At 42.6% G+C, this 20688-nt stretch overlaps 1 protein-coding gene across 1 annotated transcript; it reads right to left on the bottom strand.

Annotated features, from left to right (window-relative positions):
- Positions 1-1050: 1050 nt before the first annotated feature.
- On the bottom strand, positions 1051-17763 carry LOC120519412. The gene is made up of 5 exons (XM_039742470.1): positions 16858-17763; positions 16430-16750; positions 8790-8876; positions 2967-3001; positions 1051-1573 (listed from the first exon to the last, which is right to left on the bottom strand). The coding sequence occupies exons 1-5, from the start codon at positions 16898-16900 to the stop codon at positions 1430-1432; spliced, it is 630 nt and encodes a 209-aa protein (XP_039598404.1). The 5' UTR covers positions 16901-17763; the 3' UTR covers positions 1051-1429.
- Between the last annotated feature and the right edge of the window lie 2925 nt (positions 17764-20688).

Genomic DNA, 20688 nt, shown 5'->3' on the forward strand with positions numbered 1-20688 from the left:
CAAGTGAACCGCCTGGTCAAAGCTGACTGTGCCCGTCCATGGCAGACATGAGTCCAGCAAAAGGTTCATGACTATGTGAAGCGAATTCTAGAAGCTCTAAATTCACCATCACAGATCTACAGGGTCAGAAGCTAACAGGTTCTTCCATGAAGACGTCAGAGCAGGCTATCTGTGTGACTTTGTTCTCATCTGCTGGGGCCTCATGTATAAACACTCAAATCGCGATGTATAAAACCTAAACTTAGTGTAAAGCCACGCACATTTTCACGATAGCTCCAACCCTGGTGTACGCAAGTTCTCTGCTCGCTTTTGTAAACTGGTGGCACCCAGCGTCAAAGCAGTGCTGCTATTCCCAGGTGGTTTCCCTTTCTTTTTTACATCCACAACGCCGGCTTTATCAAATACACTGAAATTAACCACATATCGTTAATAAATTTATGGCACCTGATTGTAATCAACCTGTAACAATATAATGGTGCACAGAATGGCCAAACTATTCCACTGCCATGGCTGCTTTACGTTGTTAGAGGACATCACAAATGGAAGGATTACAAGAGAACACGTATTCTGAGATCACACTGAGATCTTGGCACATGATGATGACTGGCTTCTAAGTCGACCCTGTTGGAGCTGAATGCTGAACTGGCGCCGGCTTTACAAAGGCAGACTTTGAGGAATTGTGCTCTACAGGTGAAAAATGATTTCATTTAGAATTCCAAGCTGACAAAATTCAAATCTTCAGAGAAATGACAATTACAATTTAAGAAATCATTTATTAAAGAAGCATCTCCTTTATCTGCCTGAAGACAAGAAGAGGACCAACGTGATGAAACCTGAGGTTTAACAAATCATAACACAACTTAATCCTAAACTGACAAACCAAATATCCAAAGCTAACAGTCAGAACTCTGACATAAATCAAAAAATCAAACTGGTCAGAAGAGCACTTAGAGAACCTTAGAGGAAGGAAAGTATAAAGTGAAGCTGAAAGTCCTCACTGTGTAAGGAGCTGTGGCCTCATGGGAGTCTTTAACAGACCTCTCAGGTAACTGCTGACTCAGTTAGGACAACACCTGAGAGCCTAAATGATCAAAATGGGGGAAAGGACAAAGACAAAGAGACACGACTGACAAAACGTAAGCTGAGAGCAGGTGAGGCAGCTGAGATCAACGACTAAAACAAGAAAAGAGTAAAACACAATCCACACAGCCATCTTGTAATTCAGGGCTAAATAAAAAGAGCCAATCGACACGCTCACACTCTGCCCTCAGTACGGCGTATTCTTGTATTATACATACTGTTTATACACTTTATATTCCATTTTATTTCATATTAAATTTTAATATTACAGAGATAACACAAATGAGAAAACTTGACAAATTCCTCACAAACTCTGAACAAAATGCCAACGCCTCGCCTGACAGTCTCTTCACACAGCTCTGGTGCCCCGTTGAACGATGTCCGCATATTCTGTTTCAAAGTTTGTTGCTGTCATTATTTTATTCTTTCTTTTTTTATTCTTTTGCTTTGTTTTAAAATCTAAAGCTGCATATTGTGTGTCATTCTCTTGAGTCTGAAAAAAAAGACATGAAATATTAAAATGTCTGCTGCTGCACAATCTTCGTTTCATTGTAAATCATTTATTATTACTCTTCTGTTACTCTAGACAGTCGTTGTAAATTACAGTGAGTTCCGTCAGTGTGAAGTGAGAAGCGTGATAGCACAGGGTCCTGGGTTTAACCCCCAGTTACTGCCAGTGTGTCCTCCAGTATCATTAACTGGGGTCTCCAAATCGTGTGATGGAGTCGCGTCTCCTTCAGGGTCTGCTAGGATGGAATTGAGCAACTCTGTGACTGTAAAATGAATAAAGTGGTACGAGACGCATCACGCTGGCACTGGCACCCCAGCCAGAGTCGTACCCGGCTGGTACTCCAGTATAATGAAATGATGGGGGTTGGGGCAGTTTATTCTGGACGTTGTCTTACCCAGCACAATAGATGGTAGCCCCTTGGGTTACGGCACCACTATGGATTCCTGCAGGGCACTTTGGAAACTGTAATTCTATTGCACATCCCTGTTGGGCTCTGTGGGTGCTGCCAGGGGGCATTGAGGGACTAGCAAGCCTTAGTCGGCTTCAACTCCACTCAGAAATGCGTCCAAGACACCAGAAGTGCTCCCAGGTATTTCATTAAAGGAGCTGCCCACCTCAACACAAGAAGCCAGAGCTGGGAGGAGGAAGATGAAGCTTGCTGGAGGATCAGAGGAGGGTGACAAAGACACCAAGAGAGGATGTGGTTGTGGTATGGGAAACACTTACTTGTGAAATGATTACACACGATTAAAGCCAGTGTACATAGTGAACTTGTGCCCGAGCCTTTGTGTCGGGAGTTTGGGCAGCTGCAGCACCCTAAGGGGAATCACAGCAGGCAGAAAAATGTAAAGCAGGGGTCAGAGCGGGTATTGTGGGTGCCTCCCAACTCTGAGAGTCAGGGGTTCAAATCTCAGTTCAGTCACCACGTGTCTCTGTTTTGTGTGTGGTGTGTAGTGGTCTGCCCTCCAATAGACAGGCATTATGTCTCAGGCTGGTCCTGTCCGGTGCCCACTGACCCTGGCATATATGTGAGCTTACAAAATGGATGGACATAAGTATGAAATTTGAACAGACAACAAAATGAAGGACACGCTGATTAGCAGAAACAAGCAAACCACTTTAAAAATGGAGAGTCTTTAGAGGAGATTACTTCAGTGTTCAGGTTGTCATGTCACGTTCAGGGTAAACTAGACAGGAGACCCTCGGCTCATTCACCTCCATCAGTCACCATCTTTACAGTACATGAAACTGAGGCCACATGTTTAAAGGGCCAAGTGTTACGTTTGACTGACGCCATCTTATATCAGGCTGGCATGCATGTGGTGAGACAAGTCACAGCTAAAGTAGGGAGGGAGACAATTTAAAGTCCATTTACCTGCTGGTCCTGTGGGACTGGAGAGAAAATGAGATCTGCAAAGAAATAATAAAAGATAAAGTTAAGGAATGACGTGAAGGACAAGTAGCTTTTACTTCTGCTTCCTTTGCCTTCTGCTTTGTTTGAACACGAATCACACCGTCTGTCTGTCTGTCTGTCTGTCCGTAAAGATGAGCTGACGTTCCCAGTTATTTCTTTATGGAATCTCAGTACGTTATTATTAAGGTTGAAACCTCTTGAAATGACAAAAACAGCAGAAGCTTAAGCTGGAGCTTATGATATTATTTATCTGGACTTTCAGAAAGCATTTGATAAGGTGCCACATGAGAGGTTGGGTATCAAGTTAAAAGAAGTGGGAGTTCAGGGTGATGTTTTTAGATGGGTGCAGAATTGGCTCAGACACAGGAAGCAGAGGGTGATGGTGCGAGGAACCTCATCAGAACTGGCCGATGTTAAGAGTGGTGTTCCACAGGGGTCAGTGCTAGGGCCGCTGCTATTTTTAATATATATAAATGATTTAGATAGGAATATAAGTAACAAGCTGGTTAAGTTTGCAGATGATACCAAGATAGGTGGATTAGCAGATAATTTGGAATCCGTTATATCATCACAGAAGGACTTGGATAGCAGACAGGCTTGGGCAGATTTGTGGCAGATGAAATTTAATGTCAGTAAATATAAAGTATTACACATAGGAAGTAAAAATATTAGGTTTGAATACACAATGGGCGGTCGGAAAATCGAGAGTACACCTTATGAGAAGGATTTAGGAGTCATAGTGGACTAAGCTATCAACTTCCAAACAGTGTTCAGAAGCCATTATGAAGGCTAACAGACTGTTAGGTTATATAGCGCCTTGATGTGTGGAGTACAAGTCACAGGAGGTTCTGCTCAACCTTTATAACACACTGGTGAGGCCTCATCTTGAGTCCTGTGTGCAGTTTTGGCCTCCAGGCTACAAAAAGGACATAGCAGCACTAGAGAAGGTCCAGAGAAGAGCGACTAGGCTGATTCCAGGTCTACAGGGGTTGAATTATGAGGAAAGATTAAAAGAGCTGAGCCTTTACAGTTTAAGCAAAAGAAGATTAAGAGGTGACATGATTGAAGTGTTTAAAATTATGAAGGGAATTAGTATAGTGGATCGAGACTTGTATTTTAAAATGAGCTCATCAAGAAAACGGGGACACAGTTGGAAACTTGTTAAGGTAAATTTCACAAACATTATGAAGTTTTTCTTTACACAAAGAACGATAGACACTTGGAATAAGCAACCAAGTAGTGTGGTAGATAGTAAGACGTTAGGGACTTTCAAAACTCGACTTGATGTTTTCTTGGAGGAAACAAGTGGATAGGACTGGCGAGCTTTGTTGGGCTGAATGGCCTGTTCTCGTCTAGATTGTTCTAATTCTAATTCTAAGACCTTCTCATGGTGGGTGACGATGACAATATTGTACTGACTGGGATGCTGGCAGCCATGAAAATGTCATCGAGCCATCGATCAAATTGGTGTACGTTTCTGAGGTGTCCGCTTTTATTTGAATCTTCTCAGGTCGGGGTCCCCACTCATTCATTCCTGTCTGCAGACTCCTCTGCCCACAGACCTCAAATCTCATGTCACCAAGCTTCTGAACCGAAGCCTCTGCTTTCCTAGTGGTTGTCATTTAATCCAGTTGAGCTGTCCACCCTGCTGTGCCCAATGTGCCCAAACACTTCATTCTACTTTGCTTGACTTTTTGATGAACGTCAGACCCTTGCCATTTTGTCAACTCCCTTATTTTCTTATGGTGACCCCCAGCATCTATCTCAGCATAAGGATTTCGGTTCTGATCCACAACTCCTCTTTCTGCATTCTGAAGGCCCAAAGTTTACAAACCATACAACAAAACTGCTTGGCACGGGTGGAGTTTAAGGGTTTACCTGACTGAGTGACACCTCATGGTAAGGAGTCTGGGGGTCACACCTCAGGTACCCCCTCCATGAAGTTTGCAGGTGGGTCTGCGAGGGTTTGCTCCGCTTTCCTCCCACAGTCCAAAGACATGCAGGTGAGGTGAACTGGTGATTTGAAATTGATGAGTGTGTGTGCCCACCCTCTGATGAAATGGTGCCATGTCTCTGGGATGTTCCTGCCTGCTCTCATTGCTTGCTGGGAGAGGTTCCAGCTGCCTCATGACCTGACCTGGTAAACACATGGAGGATCAATAAGAAGTATAATCTGTCCTTCACAAAGCAACCCGTACTTAAAGCAGACAGTCCTTATAAGTGACAAGACCCTCTGTCTTCACACCCTGCTAATGCAGCACCAGCTTCACTAGATTGGAAATGTCCACCCAAGGATATCTTATATGGTGGGCTGTCTGTTGGCATCAGGACACAAGGTCACCCCCACCTCCTCTTAAAGGGCATCTGGAAGCATGACATGAAGTTTATGGCACATTGATGTCAACAGCAGGGAGGAACGTGACAGTCACCTCTTTCACTGGAGACAGGAGTCTCAGAAAGAACATCCTACATGAAAGGTGCAGCAGAGAAGACAGCGTGGCATAAAACAATCCAGGGGCGAACCCGGGCATCAGCAGCAGCCACCTTTTATGTAGCCATTGTCAGCGGGATGGCCACTCATAAATCAGACACTACAGCCACGCCAAGTGCTGCACCGTCAACACCTCATGATTCTCTGTCCAGGAGTGAATGTGTCACGGCCATTTACTTATTTATGGTGCTTATTATAACATGTTAGCAGAATCAAATGGAGACTCAAATGTAAAACAAGAGCAACGGGCAGAAAAACATTTTCAGTTTTCACTTCATTGAATAATCAAATAATAAGAGCTGTTGTGTTTCATGTGAATGAATGTATAGATAAAGAGAACAAAACCTCCTAAAAATAATCTAGTTACCATTAAACAGGCTGAAAATACACAGGTGACATCATTTAAAGCTGGCATTGACTGGCACCCGCTTCACGTGTTGGTCTCTGAGCCAACGTCACCTCACATTAGAAAGGTCTGAGAATGCTGTGATATGTAAAATGACTCTAATGTGCAAATTAAAACAGACATTGGGTCAGTAATTGAGGAAAGTCACAGAAATAAGGGCTGTGGTCACATAATTAACATGCGGCCTTGTGAGGACAGACTGGAGTCAAGAAACACGACAACTGGGCACAATGGAGAAGGTGAATGGAGTCATGGCGGGAAGAAACACTCAGTAAAAGGCTCTTTATTTGTATAGCACTGGAGCTGGTGAATGACGCGTTAATGTCACAGTTTGTAGTCCTCGTGTGTGTGTGAGTGTGTGTGTGTCTGTGTGTGTGTGTGTGTGTGTGTCTGTGTGTGTGTGTGTGTGTGTGTCTGTGTGTGTGTGTGTAAGTGTGTGTGTGTGTGTGTGTGTGTGTGTGTGTGTGTGTGTGTGTGTGTGTGTGTGTGTGTGTGTGTGGGCACACATGGCTCTAGCTAGTCCTTCCTTTTCCCAGAGCGGTCAGTTTTTATCTTCACACCCAGACCGCTGGCTTCATCACACGTTCAGCTCACACAGGACTTGTCTACAGCACTCCCTCTTATTGTTCAGACACATTTCATATGATATTTATATTAATATTTACAACACCAACAGAAACATAATGTGTACGTTCAGTTAAGATACGATAGCTCGCTTATTAGCTCAAAATAAACTCTAATGGCGGCAAAATCATTTTCTGAAAAGCTTCTATTCTCTAAATATTCAGGCCCACATTCTGTAAATGTTTGGCGTTTTATCCCCCAAGGTTTCTGACTTTGGTGACTCCTGATGATGATTTTTGGTGCAGTTTCAGTTACGAGGAATCCAATCAAAGAGCTTCTTCAAACACATTGATGTCTTCATCATAGAGGCGTGTGAATGAATCCCAGTCAGAAACGCTCAGCACATCCTGGAGAATGGCGTCTGATTAACCTCTTAACATGCCCACGTACCGGTCCCGGTACATAACAACGATTGGACGACGTCACAGCCATGTGTGCATGCCCCTCTGTCATGCACCTCGACATACTACACATCAAATGAAACCTCAGAGTCTCGTCTTTCCGGTGATATAAACCATTTTGACACACAACAACCACAGCACTGACACTAAATCCTTTTTTACAGAGAAGTAAATACTTTTAAGAGCTGACTTTTCCTACCTTTCCCTACCTTTGAAGGCTCTCTACAAGTCAAACATCAATATTTCCGAGCAGTATTGATCCCATTCTGTCCGTAAGGCTCCAGCAAATATAATCCAGTAAAATGATTAGGTCCAAAACACACAATAGATCCTCAAAGGGACAAAAACTCCAGAAAACGTTTCTTAACTTGAGACTAGCTCCGACATTTTTTTTCATTTCTATTGGTCATATCAGATGTAATTTGTTTCTGTCGGCAATAACCATGCTAAAGCATGTTACACGGAAGTGTTAGCTTCTGATTGACACCTAAGTTGGCCACCACGAGGGTCTGGGGTGACTGCACCACCGTATAGCCAACGAGTGTCACAGACAGCTGAACGATGACGCCCAACTCCAAACCCTGGTAGAATCTACCAGTTTGATTGGACGCTGTGAGTGACACTTCAGACTTACAGCCAATGAGCAGCTGAGCACACCGATATGTAACTTGCCATGCTAACTTGTAAACAAACCGATCGGAGCTGCGCGAAGCTGACATTTGTGCCAGTCTGCAGACTTGGTGCGTGGTTGTTTATTGTGATTTCACCAAGTTTTTTCGCATTTTAAATATGGATAAAAGTACAGATAAACGTAAATACACTCTCGATTAAATAATAGATGCATGTACGCGGCGTGACAGTGATCAATCGGACCAGGTGACGTCTAATGGCAGAGAGCGACATGTGCCACGCCCTTGTGCTTTCTGCCTGCTAGTGATTGCTGCCATCAGTGGCACATGGAAAAACGCTGAGCTGTGTTGTAACAGTTTGTAAAAGAAATGCATATAGTTTGTGTGCATTTTATTAAAAAATAAAAAATAAAATATATATATATATTTTTGTCCCATAAGACTTGTATTGACTATTTTTACATAGAAATGTGTATTTTTTATTGTTTTTATTATTTCTATAACTAATAGAGTGACACTGTGTGTAGATATAGATTCCTTTAGGTGTAAGCTTTCAGTAGAGCCCTCATTGATATCTGTGGGTTGAAGCATTCAAAAGTTATTACACTTTTAACATACGGTCCAAAATGTGGGTAATGGTCCCTCTAAAAAGCCCCTGGGCATGCCCACATAAAAACTGGTGTCAAAATGTCATTTTTACAGGTATTCTTTTCAAATTTGAAATGTGAGTAGTCAACAAGTTATTCTGTTGGTACATAGTGTGTTTCTGTCCCCACCTACCTACTGCAGCTTTATGTTCCTTCATTTTCATAAAAAAACTTAGGCGAGAACAAAACAATTCATTTTTTCTGTGAGTTCTAATGTGCATAACTTTTGATCAGTCACACCTACAGTGATTCTGACTACTAAGGATGAAACTAGAGAATGTGACCTTTACAAAGAGACCAAACATGTGTTTATACTCCAGATAGTCCAATAACAGCAATGATTCTAATTTGGAGAGGTCAAATTACAAGCGATTTAGCAAAAATGACCCCGCAAGGATTGTGTCCTGATGTTTTAAATCACTCAGACCTACAGATCAGCTCTGTTAACATGGAGCTGGTAATTTGATATATAAATTGATTGACATTTGTGACATCAAGTCTCCTGCCTGATGATGTTTCCCTTACACAGTTTTTGAAAGTCCATCCAGCCTCAGCTCTTTTGCTGTTTTCTGACAGCTCCACTTACCTTTGATTTTCAAATAGAAAGCAACCAGCACCACGAGGCCCAAAGTCCCAGCTAGTGCAATGGTGGAGTATTTATACAACGTCACATCTGAAAAAGAGGAGACACAGAGTTTAAAACGTTATGTCAAGAGAGGCTGACGCTGACATTAAAAATGAACTTCACCTAACAGCTCTAAACTGTGTGTATTGGGCAGATGACTTGTTTAGGGCGATGTGAAAAATCAGGTCAATTCAAGTTCAGGCAGGTCAGGTGACACACTCTTGGTCACAAGATAGGATGGACACGTCAACTGAAATGGTCATTTGGCCAGTTGGGCTCCCAGGTATTTACAGGACTCCTTTATAATGGTGACTGATTTCAGGGGTCCAGGCCCACCATCATCTCTGACTGTTATTCAGTTTCAGAGGCTTCTTTCTGCACTAAGTAGTAACAAGCTGGTTAAGTTTGCAGATGATACCAAGATAGGTGGATTAGCAGATAATTTGGAATCCGTTATATCATCACAGAAGGACTTGGATAGCAGACAGGCTTGGGCAGATTTGTGGCAGATGAAATTTAATGTCAGTAAATATAAAGTATTACACATAGGAAGTAAAAATATTAGGTTTGAATACACAATGGGCGGTCGGAAAATCGAGTACACCTTATGAGAAGGATTTAGGAGTCATAGTGGACTCCAAGCTATCAACTCCAAACAGTGTTCAGAAGCCATTATGAAGGCTAACAGACTGTTAGGTTATATAGCGCCTTGATGTGTGGAGTACAAGTCACAGGAGGTTCTGCTCAACCTTTATAACACACTGGTGAGGCCTCATCTTGAGTCCTGTGTGCAGTTTGGCCTCCAGGCTACAAAAGGACATAGCAGCACTAAGAAGGTCCAGAGAAGAGCATTAGGCTGATTCCAGGTCTAGGGGTTGAATTATGAGGAAAGATTAAAAGAGCTGAGCCTTTACAGTTTAAGCAAAAGAAGATTAAGAGGTGACATGATTGAAGTGTTTAAAATTATGAAGGGGGAATTAGTATAGTGGATCGAGACTTGTATTTTAAAATGAGCTCATCAAGAACACGGGGACACAGTTGGAAACTTGTTAAGGTAAATTTCGCACAAACATTATGAAGTTTTTCTTTACACAAAGAACGATAGACACTTGGAATAAGCAACCAAGTAGTGTGGTAGATAGTAAGACGTTAGGGACTTTCAAAACTCGACTTGATGTTTTCTTGGAGGAAACAAGTGGATAGGACTGGCGAGCTTTGTTGGGCTGAATGGCCTGTTCTCGCCTAGATTGTTCTAATTCTAATTCTAAGACCTTCTCATGGTGGGTGGCGATGACAATATTGTAACTGACTGGGATGCTGGCAGCCATGAAAATGTCATCAGCCATCGATCAAATTGGTGTACGTTTCTGAGGTGTCCGCTTTTATTTGAATCTTCTCAGGTCGGGGTCCCCACTCATTCATTCCTGTCTGCAGACTCCTCTGCCCACAGACCTCAAATCTCATGTCACCAAGCTTCTGAACCGAAGCCTCTGCTTTCCTAGTGGTTGTCATTTAATCCAGTTGAGCTGTCCACCCTGCTGTGCCCAATGTGCCCAAACACTTCATTCTACTTTGCTTGACTTTTGATGAACGTCAGACCCTTTCCATTTTGTCAACTCCTTATTTTCTTATGGTGACCCCAGCATCTATCTCAGCATAAGGATTTCGGTTCTGATCCACAACTCCTCTTTCTGCATTCTGAAGGCCCAAAGTTTACAAACCATACAACAAAACTGCTTGGCACGGGTGGAGTTTAAGGGTTTACCTGACTGAGTGACACCTCATGGTAAGGAGTCTGGGGTCACACCTCAGGTACCCCTCCATGAAGTTTGCAGGTGGTTCTGCAGGGTTTGTCGCTTCCTCCCACAGTCCAAAGACATGCAGGTGAGGTGAACTGGTGATTTGAAATTGATGAGTGTGTGTGCCCACCCTCTGATGAAATGGTGCCATGTCTCTGGGATGTTCCTGCCTGCTCTCATTGCTTGCTGGAGAGGTTCCAGCTGCCTCATGACCTGACCTGTAAACACATGGAGGATCAATAAAGTATAATCTGTCCTTCACAAGCAACCCGACTTAAAGCAGACAGTCCTTATAAGTGACAAGACCCTCTGTCTTCACACCCTGCTAATGCAGCACCAGCTTCACTAGATTGGAAATGTCCACCAAGGATATCTTATATGGTGGGCTGTCTGTTGGCATCAGGACACAAGGTCACCCCACCTCCTCTTAAAGGGCATCTGGAAGCATGACATGAAGTTTGGCACATTGATGTCAACAGCAGGAGACGTGACAGTCACCTCTTTCACTGGAGACAGGTCTCAAAGAATCCACATGAAAGGGCAGCAGAGAAGATCAGCGGCATAAACAATCCAGGGGGAACCGGCATTTCAGCAGCAGCCACCTTTATGTAGCCTTGTCAGGATGGCCATTTTCAGACACTTCAGCCACAATGCTATAACAGCTGTTCTTTTGTCAGGATGAATGTGTCAGGCCATTTACATATTTATGGTGTTAAATTAAACATGTTGCAGAATCACATGGAGACTCAAATGTAAAACGGCAACGGCAGAAACTTTCCAGTTTCACTATTGAATAATCAAATAATAAAGTGTGATGTTTCATGTGAATGAAATGATAGATAAAGAGAACAAAACCTCCTAAAAATAATCTAGGTTACTATTAAAACAGGCTGAAAATACAGGTGACATAATTTAAGGCATTGACTGGCCCTCGCTCACGTGTTGGTCTCTGGCCACGTCACCTCACTAGAAAGTCTGAGAATGCTGTGAATGTAAAATGACTCTAATGTGCAAATTGAAAACAGACATGGGTCAGTAATGGGAGGAAAGTCACAGAAATAAGGGCTGTGGTCACATAATTAACATGGGCCCTTGTGAGGACAGACGGGAGTCAAGAAACACGCTAACTGGGCAATGGAGTAGGTGAATGGAGTCATGGTGGAAGAAACACTCAGTAAAAGTTTAAGTGCTCATGTATGTTGTGCTAGTGTTGATGTGTGTCTGTGTGTGTGTGTGTGTGTTGTGTGTGTGTGTGTGTGTCTGTGTGTGTGTGTGTGTGTGTGTCTGTGTGTGTAAGTGTGTGTGTGTCTGTGTGTGTGTGTGTGTGTGTGTGCGTGTGTGTGCGTGTGTGTGTGTGTGTGTGTGTGTGTGTGGGCACACATGGCTCTAGCTAGTCCTTCCTTTCCCAGAGCGGTCAGTTTTATCTTCACACCCAGACCGCTGGCTTCATCACACGTTCAGCTCACACAGAACTTGTCTACAGCACCCCTCTTTTTGTTCAGACACATTTCATATGATATTTATATTAATATTTACAACACCAACAGAAACATAATGTACGTTCAGTTAAGATACAATAGCTCGCATTAGCTCTAAAATAAACTCTAATGGCGGCAAAATCATTTTCTGAAAAGCTTCTATTCTCTAAATATTCAGGCCCACATTCTGTAAATGTTTGGCGTTTTATCCCCAAGTTTCTGACTTTGGTGACTCCTGATGATGATTTTGGTGCAGTTTCAGTCTACGAGGAATCAATCAAAGAGCTTCTTCAAACACATTGATGTTTTTCATCATAGAGGCGGTGAATGAATCCCAGTCAGAAAGCCAGCACATCCTGGAGAATGGCGTCTGATTAACCTCTTAACATGCCCACGTACGGTCCCGTACATAATAATGATTGACGACGTCACAGCCATTTTGCATGCCCTCTGTCATGCACCTCGACATACTACACATCAAATGAAACCTCAGAGTCTCGTCTTTCCGGTGATATAAACCATTTTGACACACAACAACCACAGCACTGACACTAAATCCTTTTACAGAGAAGTAAATACTTTTAGGCTGACTTTTCCTACCTTTCCCTACCTTTGAATTGTGGCTCAGCATCAGAGGATTCACCTCAGATGCTGCTGTTCGAGGTTTCCATCCCCACAAGAGAAAGCAAAGGTGCGCACATCTGATGAGCCCTGATAAGAGCAAAACGCGTGCCGTGTCCTCTTTGATTTACTTGACAGATACCGTATAACAGGGGTCTCAAACCAGTCCTGGAGGGCCACAGTGGCTGCAGGTTTTCATTCTAACCATTTTCTTAATTAGAGACTTGTTTTAGCGGCTAATTAACTTCTTTTTAATTAATTTTATTTGACTTTCTCTTGAAGGCTTAGAGCCCTTAATTGTTTCTTTGTCCTTAATTAGCAGCCAAACAATAAAAAGATAAAAAAATGAGACAAAACAGGACCACCAAACTGTGACCATCATACAAAATATCTGAAAATAAAGAAAGATGAAGGTCTCAGGAATGCTGATATGCTCAGGTCCTCAAAACATTTGAACAGAAAAAAGAAAATCAACAATTTCAGAAATGTCTGCTACTGCACAATGAAAACAGCAACAAGCCATGCAGTTAAAGAACGAGTTTAAATAATGACAAGAATCGGCTCCTAATTAAGAAACTGGTTGGAATGAAATTGGTGTGAGTTTGAGGCCCTGACTTAGTTGGTCTTTTGTTGGCTCACTCACTTCACTCACTTCACATTTCATTTCTGTTTGAGGAAAGAAATAAAGCAATTCAGAAGAATGAAGAAGAAATTCAGGGGAACAAATCTTAAAAAACAATTAAAATGAAAGGAAAAGGAGTTCATGAGCCACAAAAACTGATCACCAATTAAGAAAAGGGTTAAAATGAAAACCTGCAGTCACTTGGGTCCTCTGGGACTGGAGACCACTGTTGTATAACACACACACACACATATATATATAAATATACACTCACCTAAGGGTTATTAGGAACACCTGTTCAATTTCACATTAATGCAATTATCTAATCAACCAATCACATGGCAGTTGCTTCAATGCATTTAGGGGTGTGGTCCTGGTCAAGACAATCTCCTGAACTCCAAACTGAATGTCAGAATGGCAAAGAAAGGTGATTTAAGCAATTTGGAGCGTGGCATGGTTGTTGGTGCCAGACGGGCTGGTCTGAGTATTTCACAATCTGCTCAGTTACTGGGATTTTCACGCACAACCATTTCTAGGGTTTACAAAGAATGGTGTGAAAAGGGAAAAACATCCAGTATGCGGCAGTCCTGTGGGCAAAAATGCCTTGTTGATGCTAGAAGTCAGAGGAGAATGGGCCGACTGATTCAAGCTAATAGAAGAGCAACTTTGACTGAAATAACCACTCGTTACAACTGAGGTATGCAGGAAAGCATTTGTGAAGCCACAACACGCACAACCTTGAGGCGGATGGGCTACAACAGCAGAAGACCCCACCGGGTACCAGTCATCTCCACTACAAATAGGAAAAAGAGGCTACAATTTGCACGAGCTCACCAAAATTGGACAGTTGAAGACTGGAAAAATGTTGCCTGGTCTGATGAGTCTCGATTTCTGTTGAGATATTCAAATGGTAGAGTCAGAATTTGGCGTAAACAGAATGAGAACATGGATCCATCATGCCTTGTTACCACTGTGCAGGCTGGTGGTGGTGGTGTAATGGTGTGGGGGATGTTTTCTTGGCACACTTTAGGCCCCTTAGTGCCAATTGGGCATCGTTTAAATGCCACGGGCTGCCTGAGTATTGTTTCTGACCATGTCCATCCCTTCATGACCACCATGTACCCATCCTCTGATGGCTACTTCCAGCAGGATAATGCACCATGTCACAAAGCTCGAATCATTTCAAATTGGTTTCTTGAACATGACAATGAGTTCTCTGTACTAAAATGGCCCCCACAGTCACCAGATCTCAACCCAATAGAGCATCTTTGGGATGTGATGGAACGGGAGCTTCTTGCCCTGGATGTGCATCCCACAAATCTCCATCAACTGCAAGATGCTATCCTATGAATATGGGCCAACATTTCTAAAGAATGCTTTCAGTACCTTGTTGAATCAATGCCACGTAGAATTAAGGCAGTTCTGAAGGCGAAAGGGGGTCAAACACCGTATTAGTATGGTGGTCCTAATAATCCTTTAAGTGAGTGTACATACATACATACATACATACATACACACACACACATATACATATACATACATACATACAGATAAATATACATATATATACACACACACACACATATACTGTATATATATATCAATCCATCCCTCTATTATCCAACCCAATATATCCTAACTACAGGGTCACGGGGGTCTGCTGTTGCCAAACCCAGCTAACACAGGGCGCAAGGCAGGAAACAAACCCCGGGCAGGGCGCCAGCCCACCGCAGAACATATATAGATATAGAAATATATATATATACAGTATATATACAGCATATATATATATTTATATATGTAGATATAGATATATATATAGATATAGAGATATATCAGTATGTCTCTAAATAATCTATTGATCCTTCCCAGTTAACTGTTAGTGGGAACCTTGTGTCGGCACTGGCAGCATTGGGTGCAAACTCAAACCTACCCCATTAGGATGCCAGCCGTTCACAAATTTAACTTTTTTATGACAAATGAAAATGGACATCGTTTGTGTCTCACGAGTACGGAGGCAGTTTGAGTGCACAATTTGTATGAGTTGATAAATTTAAATAAACCTTCTGTAATTTTAAACACGTGCCAAGTGTAATGCGAGCTGCGTCTGTCCTGTGAAGAGCTGAGACACGAGACCCCCGCATTACTAGGACAGGACATTTTACTGTACGCCATTGTCTCTGACTTGAATACCATTACTTTAAACACATGTCTATAGTACAAAGAACATATTCCACAAATAAAAATAAAATAATACTCAGAGACATGGTGGGTGCCTACGTTAAAGACTAAGAACCACAAGACGTCATTCTGCTGTTAAAATGCTGGACGGCGCTGTGTGTGAAATGGAAGGCCTGCAGCTCTGTGGCTCGTCGGCCGTCGCTCCTTCCTCTTCTTCCTTTCAGCACTCAGCGAATGCTCTTATGTGTGTTTAGCTGATCTTACTGATGGATTAAAAACTCTTAACAGACTTAACAAAAGGCTAAATGTCTCCCCTCTTTTTAAACTTTGTATTTTTTATTTTTAACTTATCGCCTGGACTGTGTAAATGATAAAGCACTTTGCTAATTCTGAGTAGATGAAGATAACACCGAGTGAACGTCCTCATTAGACGCGAGTGTTAGAATTCAGAAATAAAAAGAATTGTGGCAGACAAGAAGCAACTTTTACTTTTATCACAATGATTTCATTCATTAAACGTAACTTAACAAATTCATTGAACTCCTTTATTTCTGTTGCACTCTCACACTTTTCACACTTTCTCTAATATTTTATTCAAACAGTTTCCATATTTGACAGTGCAGTAAAGCTGCTGCCTTGCTGTATAAGAATGTCATTTTAATGTCATTTTAAATGACGATGTGCTGTTGTATCTGTCATAACACATTTCAGCACATCAATAACTCTATAAATATAACCCTATCAATGGCACCTGTTCATTTAATGGAGTTACCCAGAGGACTAATCCTAATTGACGTCTTTGTGTTTCGATGCCCCTGCCATCATTCAAGACCCCGGCTCTCGTAATCCCACCTCATGTTAACAAGTATCAGAGACGGCGTGTCATGAAGCAGCACTTACTGTACGTCTCCTCGTAAGTCAGCGTGACTCCATTCCCAAACACGGACCTCTGACTCTCCTTCTTCACACAATAATAAGTTGCAGCGTCACTTTTGGTGACATTTTTAAATGTTAAAGTCACACTCTCATTGGAATAAGAAAAGACTCCATTAAAATAGTCAATAAACATTATTGGTGAAAGAACTGAGTTGTTGTCATAGAACCCTAAAGCCACCGGGGGCTGCCCAGGGTACTGCCGGTACCAGATGACCACACTGGCGTTTCTCAGGTCACATTCAATCACTTCTGGGGACCCTGGAGAGATGAGCCTGGGGACAACACCTGTGGGAAAAGGAGACGTGCAAATTAAGAGACGAGTTACTTTTGCTGAGCTAACAAAGAGAAAGACTCCTAAATTAAATGTCGGATCTCCATAAATAAATACTTACATGTTATAAAGATGGGGAGAATCACAACAAGTCTGACGTCCATTGTGACCGAGAGATTAGTCTTTGTGAGTTAGAAATGGCTGACGTGCTGGAGATGTGATGACTGAGCAGGAAGTGGACGGCATTGGCCACCAAGTGGACATTAAAACATCTAGAAATGTCTACAGAGTAGAAGAGCAGAGCGGAAGAGCAGGTGGGCTTGAGGGACGTCAGAATAGAAGACCTCCTGGAGTGAAGCTTTACACCAAAAGACGATTGATGTCTTCTCACTTAACACAAACACATCTTAGATTTAAATTAATGAACAAACAACATGAGCCGATTCAGTCGTGATGTAAAACAGAAGATGTGACCTTCCTGTAGACTGTCATTGTAGTGAATGCCATCTGAGAGGCATCAAGAACTGAAGTCGTCACTTGTCACCAGTAAGGTCATGTGGCTCTGATGAGCTGCCCTCCTGTGTCCTGATGCTCATATCATCATTGAAGTGTTAAATTTGCAGACAAGTATTAGTGCAGAAACACACACGTATCTTCTAATTCTGTTGTATTTAGCGCATATCATTTATCTATAACAGCTGAGCAAAATATGGCACTACATATAAAAGTCCACAGTTATTATAACATTTCTACTAAGCGATCATTTGAAAGTCACCTCACGTACTACTAATGTTCAAATTCAGTATCCGGCTGGAGTTGTCAAAGTGCCACACTGTCACGCCTGCTCTGAAGGTCACCAATGATAAAACTGAAGCTCTGGATCTCCAAGCAGCACATGAAGGTGAAGTCCATGGACGTGTCTGAGGTGTTGGATGCTGGGATTCACTTCATGATATTCCACAATTCGCTCCTCACAGGCTCCTCAAGTGCAGCTCCACAGTCACAAACAAAAGGCAGGGAGACCTCAGAGAAGCCAACCATTTTAGGGCCTCAGCTCTTCAAAGATCTGTGTGAAAATTTTATAGCACAACAGCTCACGTGTATGCATGTGGGTGACACCTGCGTCATTGACAGCACACCTAAAGTCACTTCATGTGGCACTTCTGAAGCTACCCGTTGCTCTGCATCATTCCAGCATTTGACTTTTAGTAGCTGAAGATTATTTGGTTTTAGGAACAAACTGGGTCAGCCGTTCTTTCTTTCTTTCTTTCTTTCTTTCTTTCTTTCTTTCTTTCTTTCTTTCTTTCTTTCTTTCAGTCCCATTCCTGCCTTAGTATCAGTATCATGCACTTCAATGCCCTTTTATACACTCCACACTTTTTGTCCCACAATTTTACTATTTTTGACTAATTAAATGTCCTTTACTTGTCCCTGTTCATGACATTCATCAGCAGGCCAGCTGACCCTGACAGGATGTTCTAATGGAGGTCATCACAGGTCTGCTGCCAACTGCCATAAACACCTCACTCAGTCCACCAGCTGACGATCAGGGACCTTTCCCGACCAGGATGCCTGGAGAAGGGAAGGACTGAGAGAGAGGCAAAAGGGCAGCCCCCCTGGGTTGCATCGGGGCCACAGACTTGGAGCTTGGAAGCTCAAACCCTGTTGCAGATCATGGCCATCACCAGGGGGCGCCTGGACAATCCCCGAGCCCTGGACTGCAGCACTTCCACCACACCACGAAGTGCTGCAGGAAAATCATCAGGATGCACATAAAAGGGACCACCTCACTCCATTTGGGGAGCAGGAGTCGGGGGGAAGAGGACAGAGCCTGTGAGTGGAGGAGTGAGGGCAGCAGAAGAGAAGAAGTAAATTAAAAAGGAACTGAGTTATTGATTTGTTTGTGATTGTGCACAGTGTGCTGTAAAGGAAAAGAAGAGCAAAATGAAAGTGTGTGCTTTAAGGACTTGGGCGTCCTGTGTCTGTCTGTGTCGAGGCTGATCCTCCACAACATATATATATATATATATATATATATATATATACTGTATATACAGAGCACCTTCACAAAGTCTTCAGACCCTGCACTTTTAGTTTCTTAAATAGCAGCCTTGTGATAAAATCATTTCAATTCATTTTTTCCCTCATTTATCAATACTCAAAGTCCCAGAATGATAAAACAAAAACAGGATTTGCAAATGTATTAAAAATAAAGTATTCAGACCTTTGTTTGCTATGACACTTGAGATTTGTCTCAGGCTCAGCCCATCCTATTGGTCATCACTGAGATGTTCCTACTCCTCATGTGGAGGCCATTTGTGGTCATTTCAGTCGTTTGAGTCATTTCAGTTGACTGGCCTGATCAAGAAAGGCACACAGGATTGTGTTGCGGCTCAGATCTAGGAAAGGCTACAGCATGGACAATTCAGAAGTGTAAACTGTTAACCATAATTCTAATATGGAGGACATTCAGAACAACCAAGACTCTTCCTAGAGGTGGCTGCCTGGCCGAACTGAGCAAGTGGGGAGAAGGGACTTTGTAAGAGTGGTGACCATTAGTGATGAGAGCTCACTTCATCACAAGTTTGGCCACATCATGGAAATGTTTGGGAACGCCACTGAAAATGCATTGAAGTCAACATGGAGAAAAGAAACACAACTGGTTATGAGGGTGTTATAATGGTGCAAGGGTCTATTAAGTGACCTGAGGGCTTGAGAAACGCCCTGTAATCTCTGTCAGACTGATTACCGCAAACTGAACACCATAAAGGTCCACCAATTAGCAACGAGTTAAAAACACAAACCAACCAAAAATCATTGCGCTTATGGAGTTCCAGTCTTCCGGGCACTGATTGGTGGTGTCATGCAGTGCTGGCTGGGGATTGGCTCGCTCCATTTTTTGACATTGTGCAGCTGGCACATCTTTTTTATGTCTGATCTACCTGTGCCACGGCCAGATTAAGAACCCACAGGCTGCTGGGTAACTTAGCTCCTTACCTGAGCATCGATCATAATTTTAACAATCCAGCACACGGACACTGGGACCTTTAATGGATGGCAGCCTTTCTCGCTCTTGATTTTTAAGTGCAAGACTCAATATAAAGAAATGAATAAATATTTATTTTATATATATACTAGCTGATTACCCAGTGGCAAAAAATAAAATGTAGTATATCAATTATTAAACAGTAAAACATTAACATGTAAGAAGTAAAGACACACTGAGCAGTACTGGAGTGCTTTCGGGTAAAGTACATTTTAAAGGCGCTATAACACAACAGGTAAGTAGCACAAACAGCAGCTTGAATGTATTTGGATCATCTCTCGTAGCAGATCCCTTGTGAAAGGCGCTACACGACCGCTGTGGTATAGAAATTACATTTTCTATGCGATCCTGCAAATTTCTGCCTGACAACGTTGCACTACGTGCCTGTGATTTAAGAGAAAAATTATTCTGAGAAATGTGGACGCTGCCCTTCCGTGCTTAACGGGCAGAAGGTCCAAACAATTCCCAAGTCCAATACTTCACATGAAGAGGTCGGTACATCTTTTTAGATGTAAACCCTCCATCTTCTTAAAAGAATTCATCACAAAAGCACCCTTGAATGTTGCAGGGTTTTAGTGACCTGAACTCACCTTAAGGGCAGTAAGTAGTCGTGAAGTTCAATTTACAAAGAGAATTTTGCTCCGATGGCGCCGATCACACTCATTCGCAATGATTTCCACTCTCCCAGGAGCCGACGGGGCACTCCAAGTGTCACAAACAGTGCAAGAAGAGAAGACGCCGCATGAAACTGTGAAGTTCTCGATCTGGCGGAGCAGCCCGACATACCGTGCCTCCAAGCGTCCATTTTGTTCTCACGACCACTCACTGCTGAAGGCGGTGTCGTCTTCACATTGTTTACAGCTCGCGCAGTTAAAAAGTAGAAAGACATAAAGATGTTTTCCTCAT

This window comes from Polypterus senegalus, chromosome 1 (assembly GCF_016835505.1).
Source record: "Polypterus senegalus isolate Bchr_013 chromosome 1, ASM1683550v1, whole genome shotgun sequence".
Lineage (NCBI taxonomy): Eukaryota > Metazoa > Chordata > Cladistia > Polypteriformes > Polypteridae > Polypterus > Polypterus senegalus.

Coding starts and splice junctions, on each gene's coding strand:
- LOC120519412 (XM_039742470.1), bottom strand. CDS start 16,900: ATGGACGTCAGACTTGTTGTGATTCTCCCCATCTTTATAACAT. Junction 3,002..8,789: donor TTTCTATTTGAAAATCAAAG/GTAAGTGGAGCT, acceptor ATTTCTTTGCAG/ATCTCATTTTCTCTCCAGTC. Junction 1,574..2,966: donor CAGTCCCACAGGACCAGCAG/GTAAATGGACTT, acceptor CTTTTTTTTCAG/ACTCAAGAGAATGACACACA.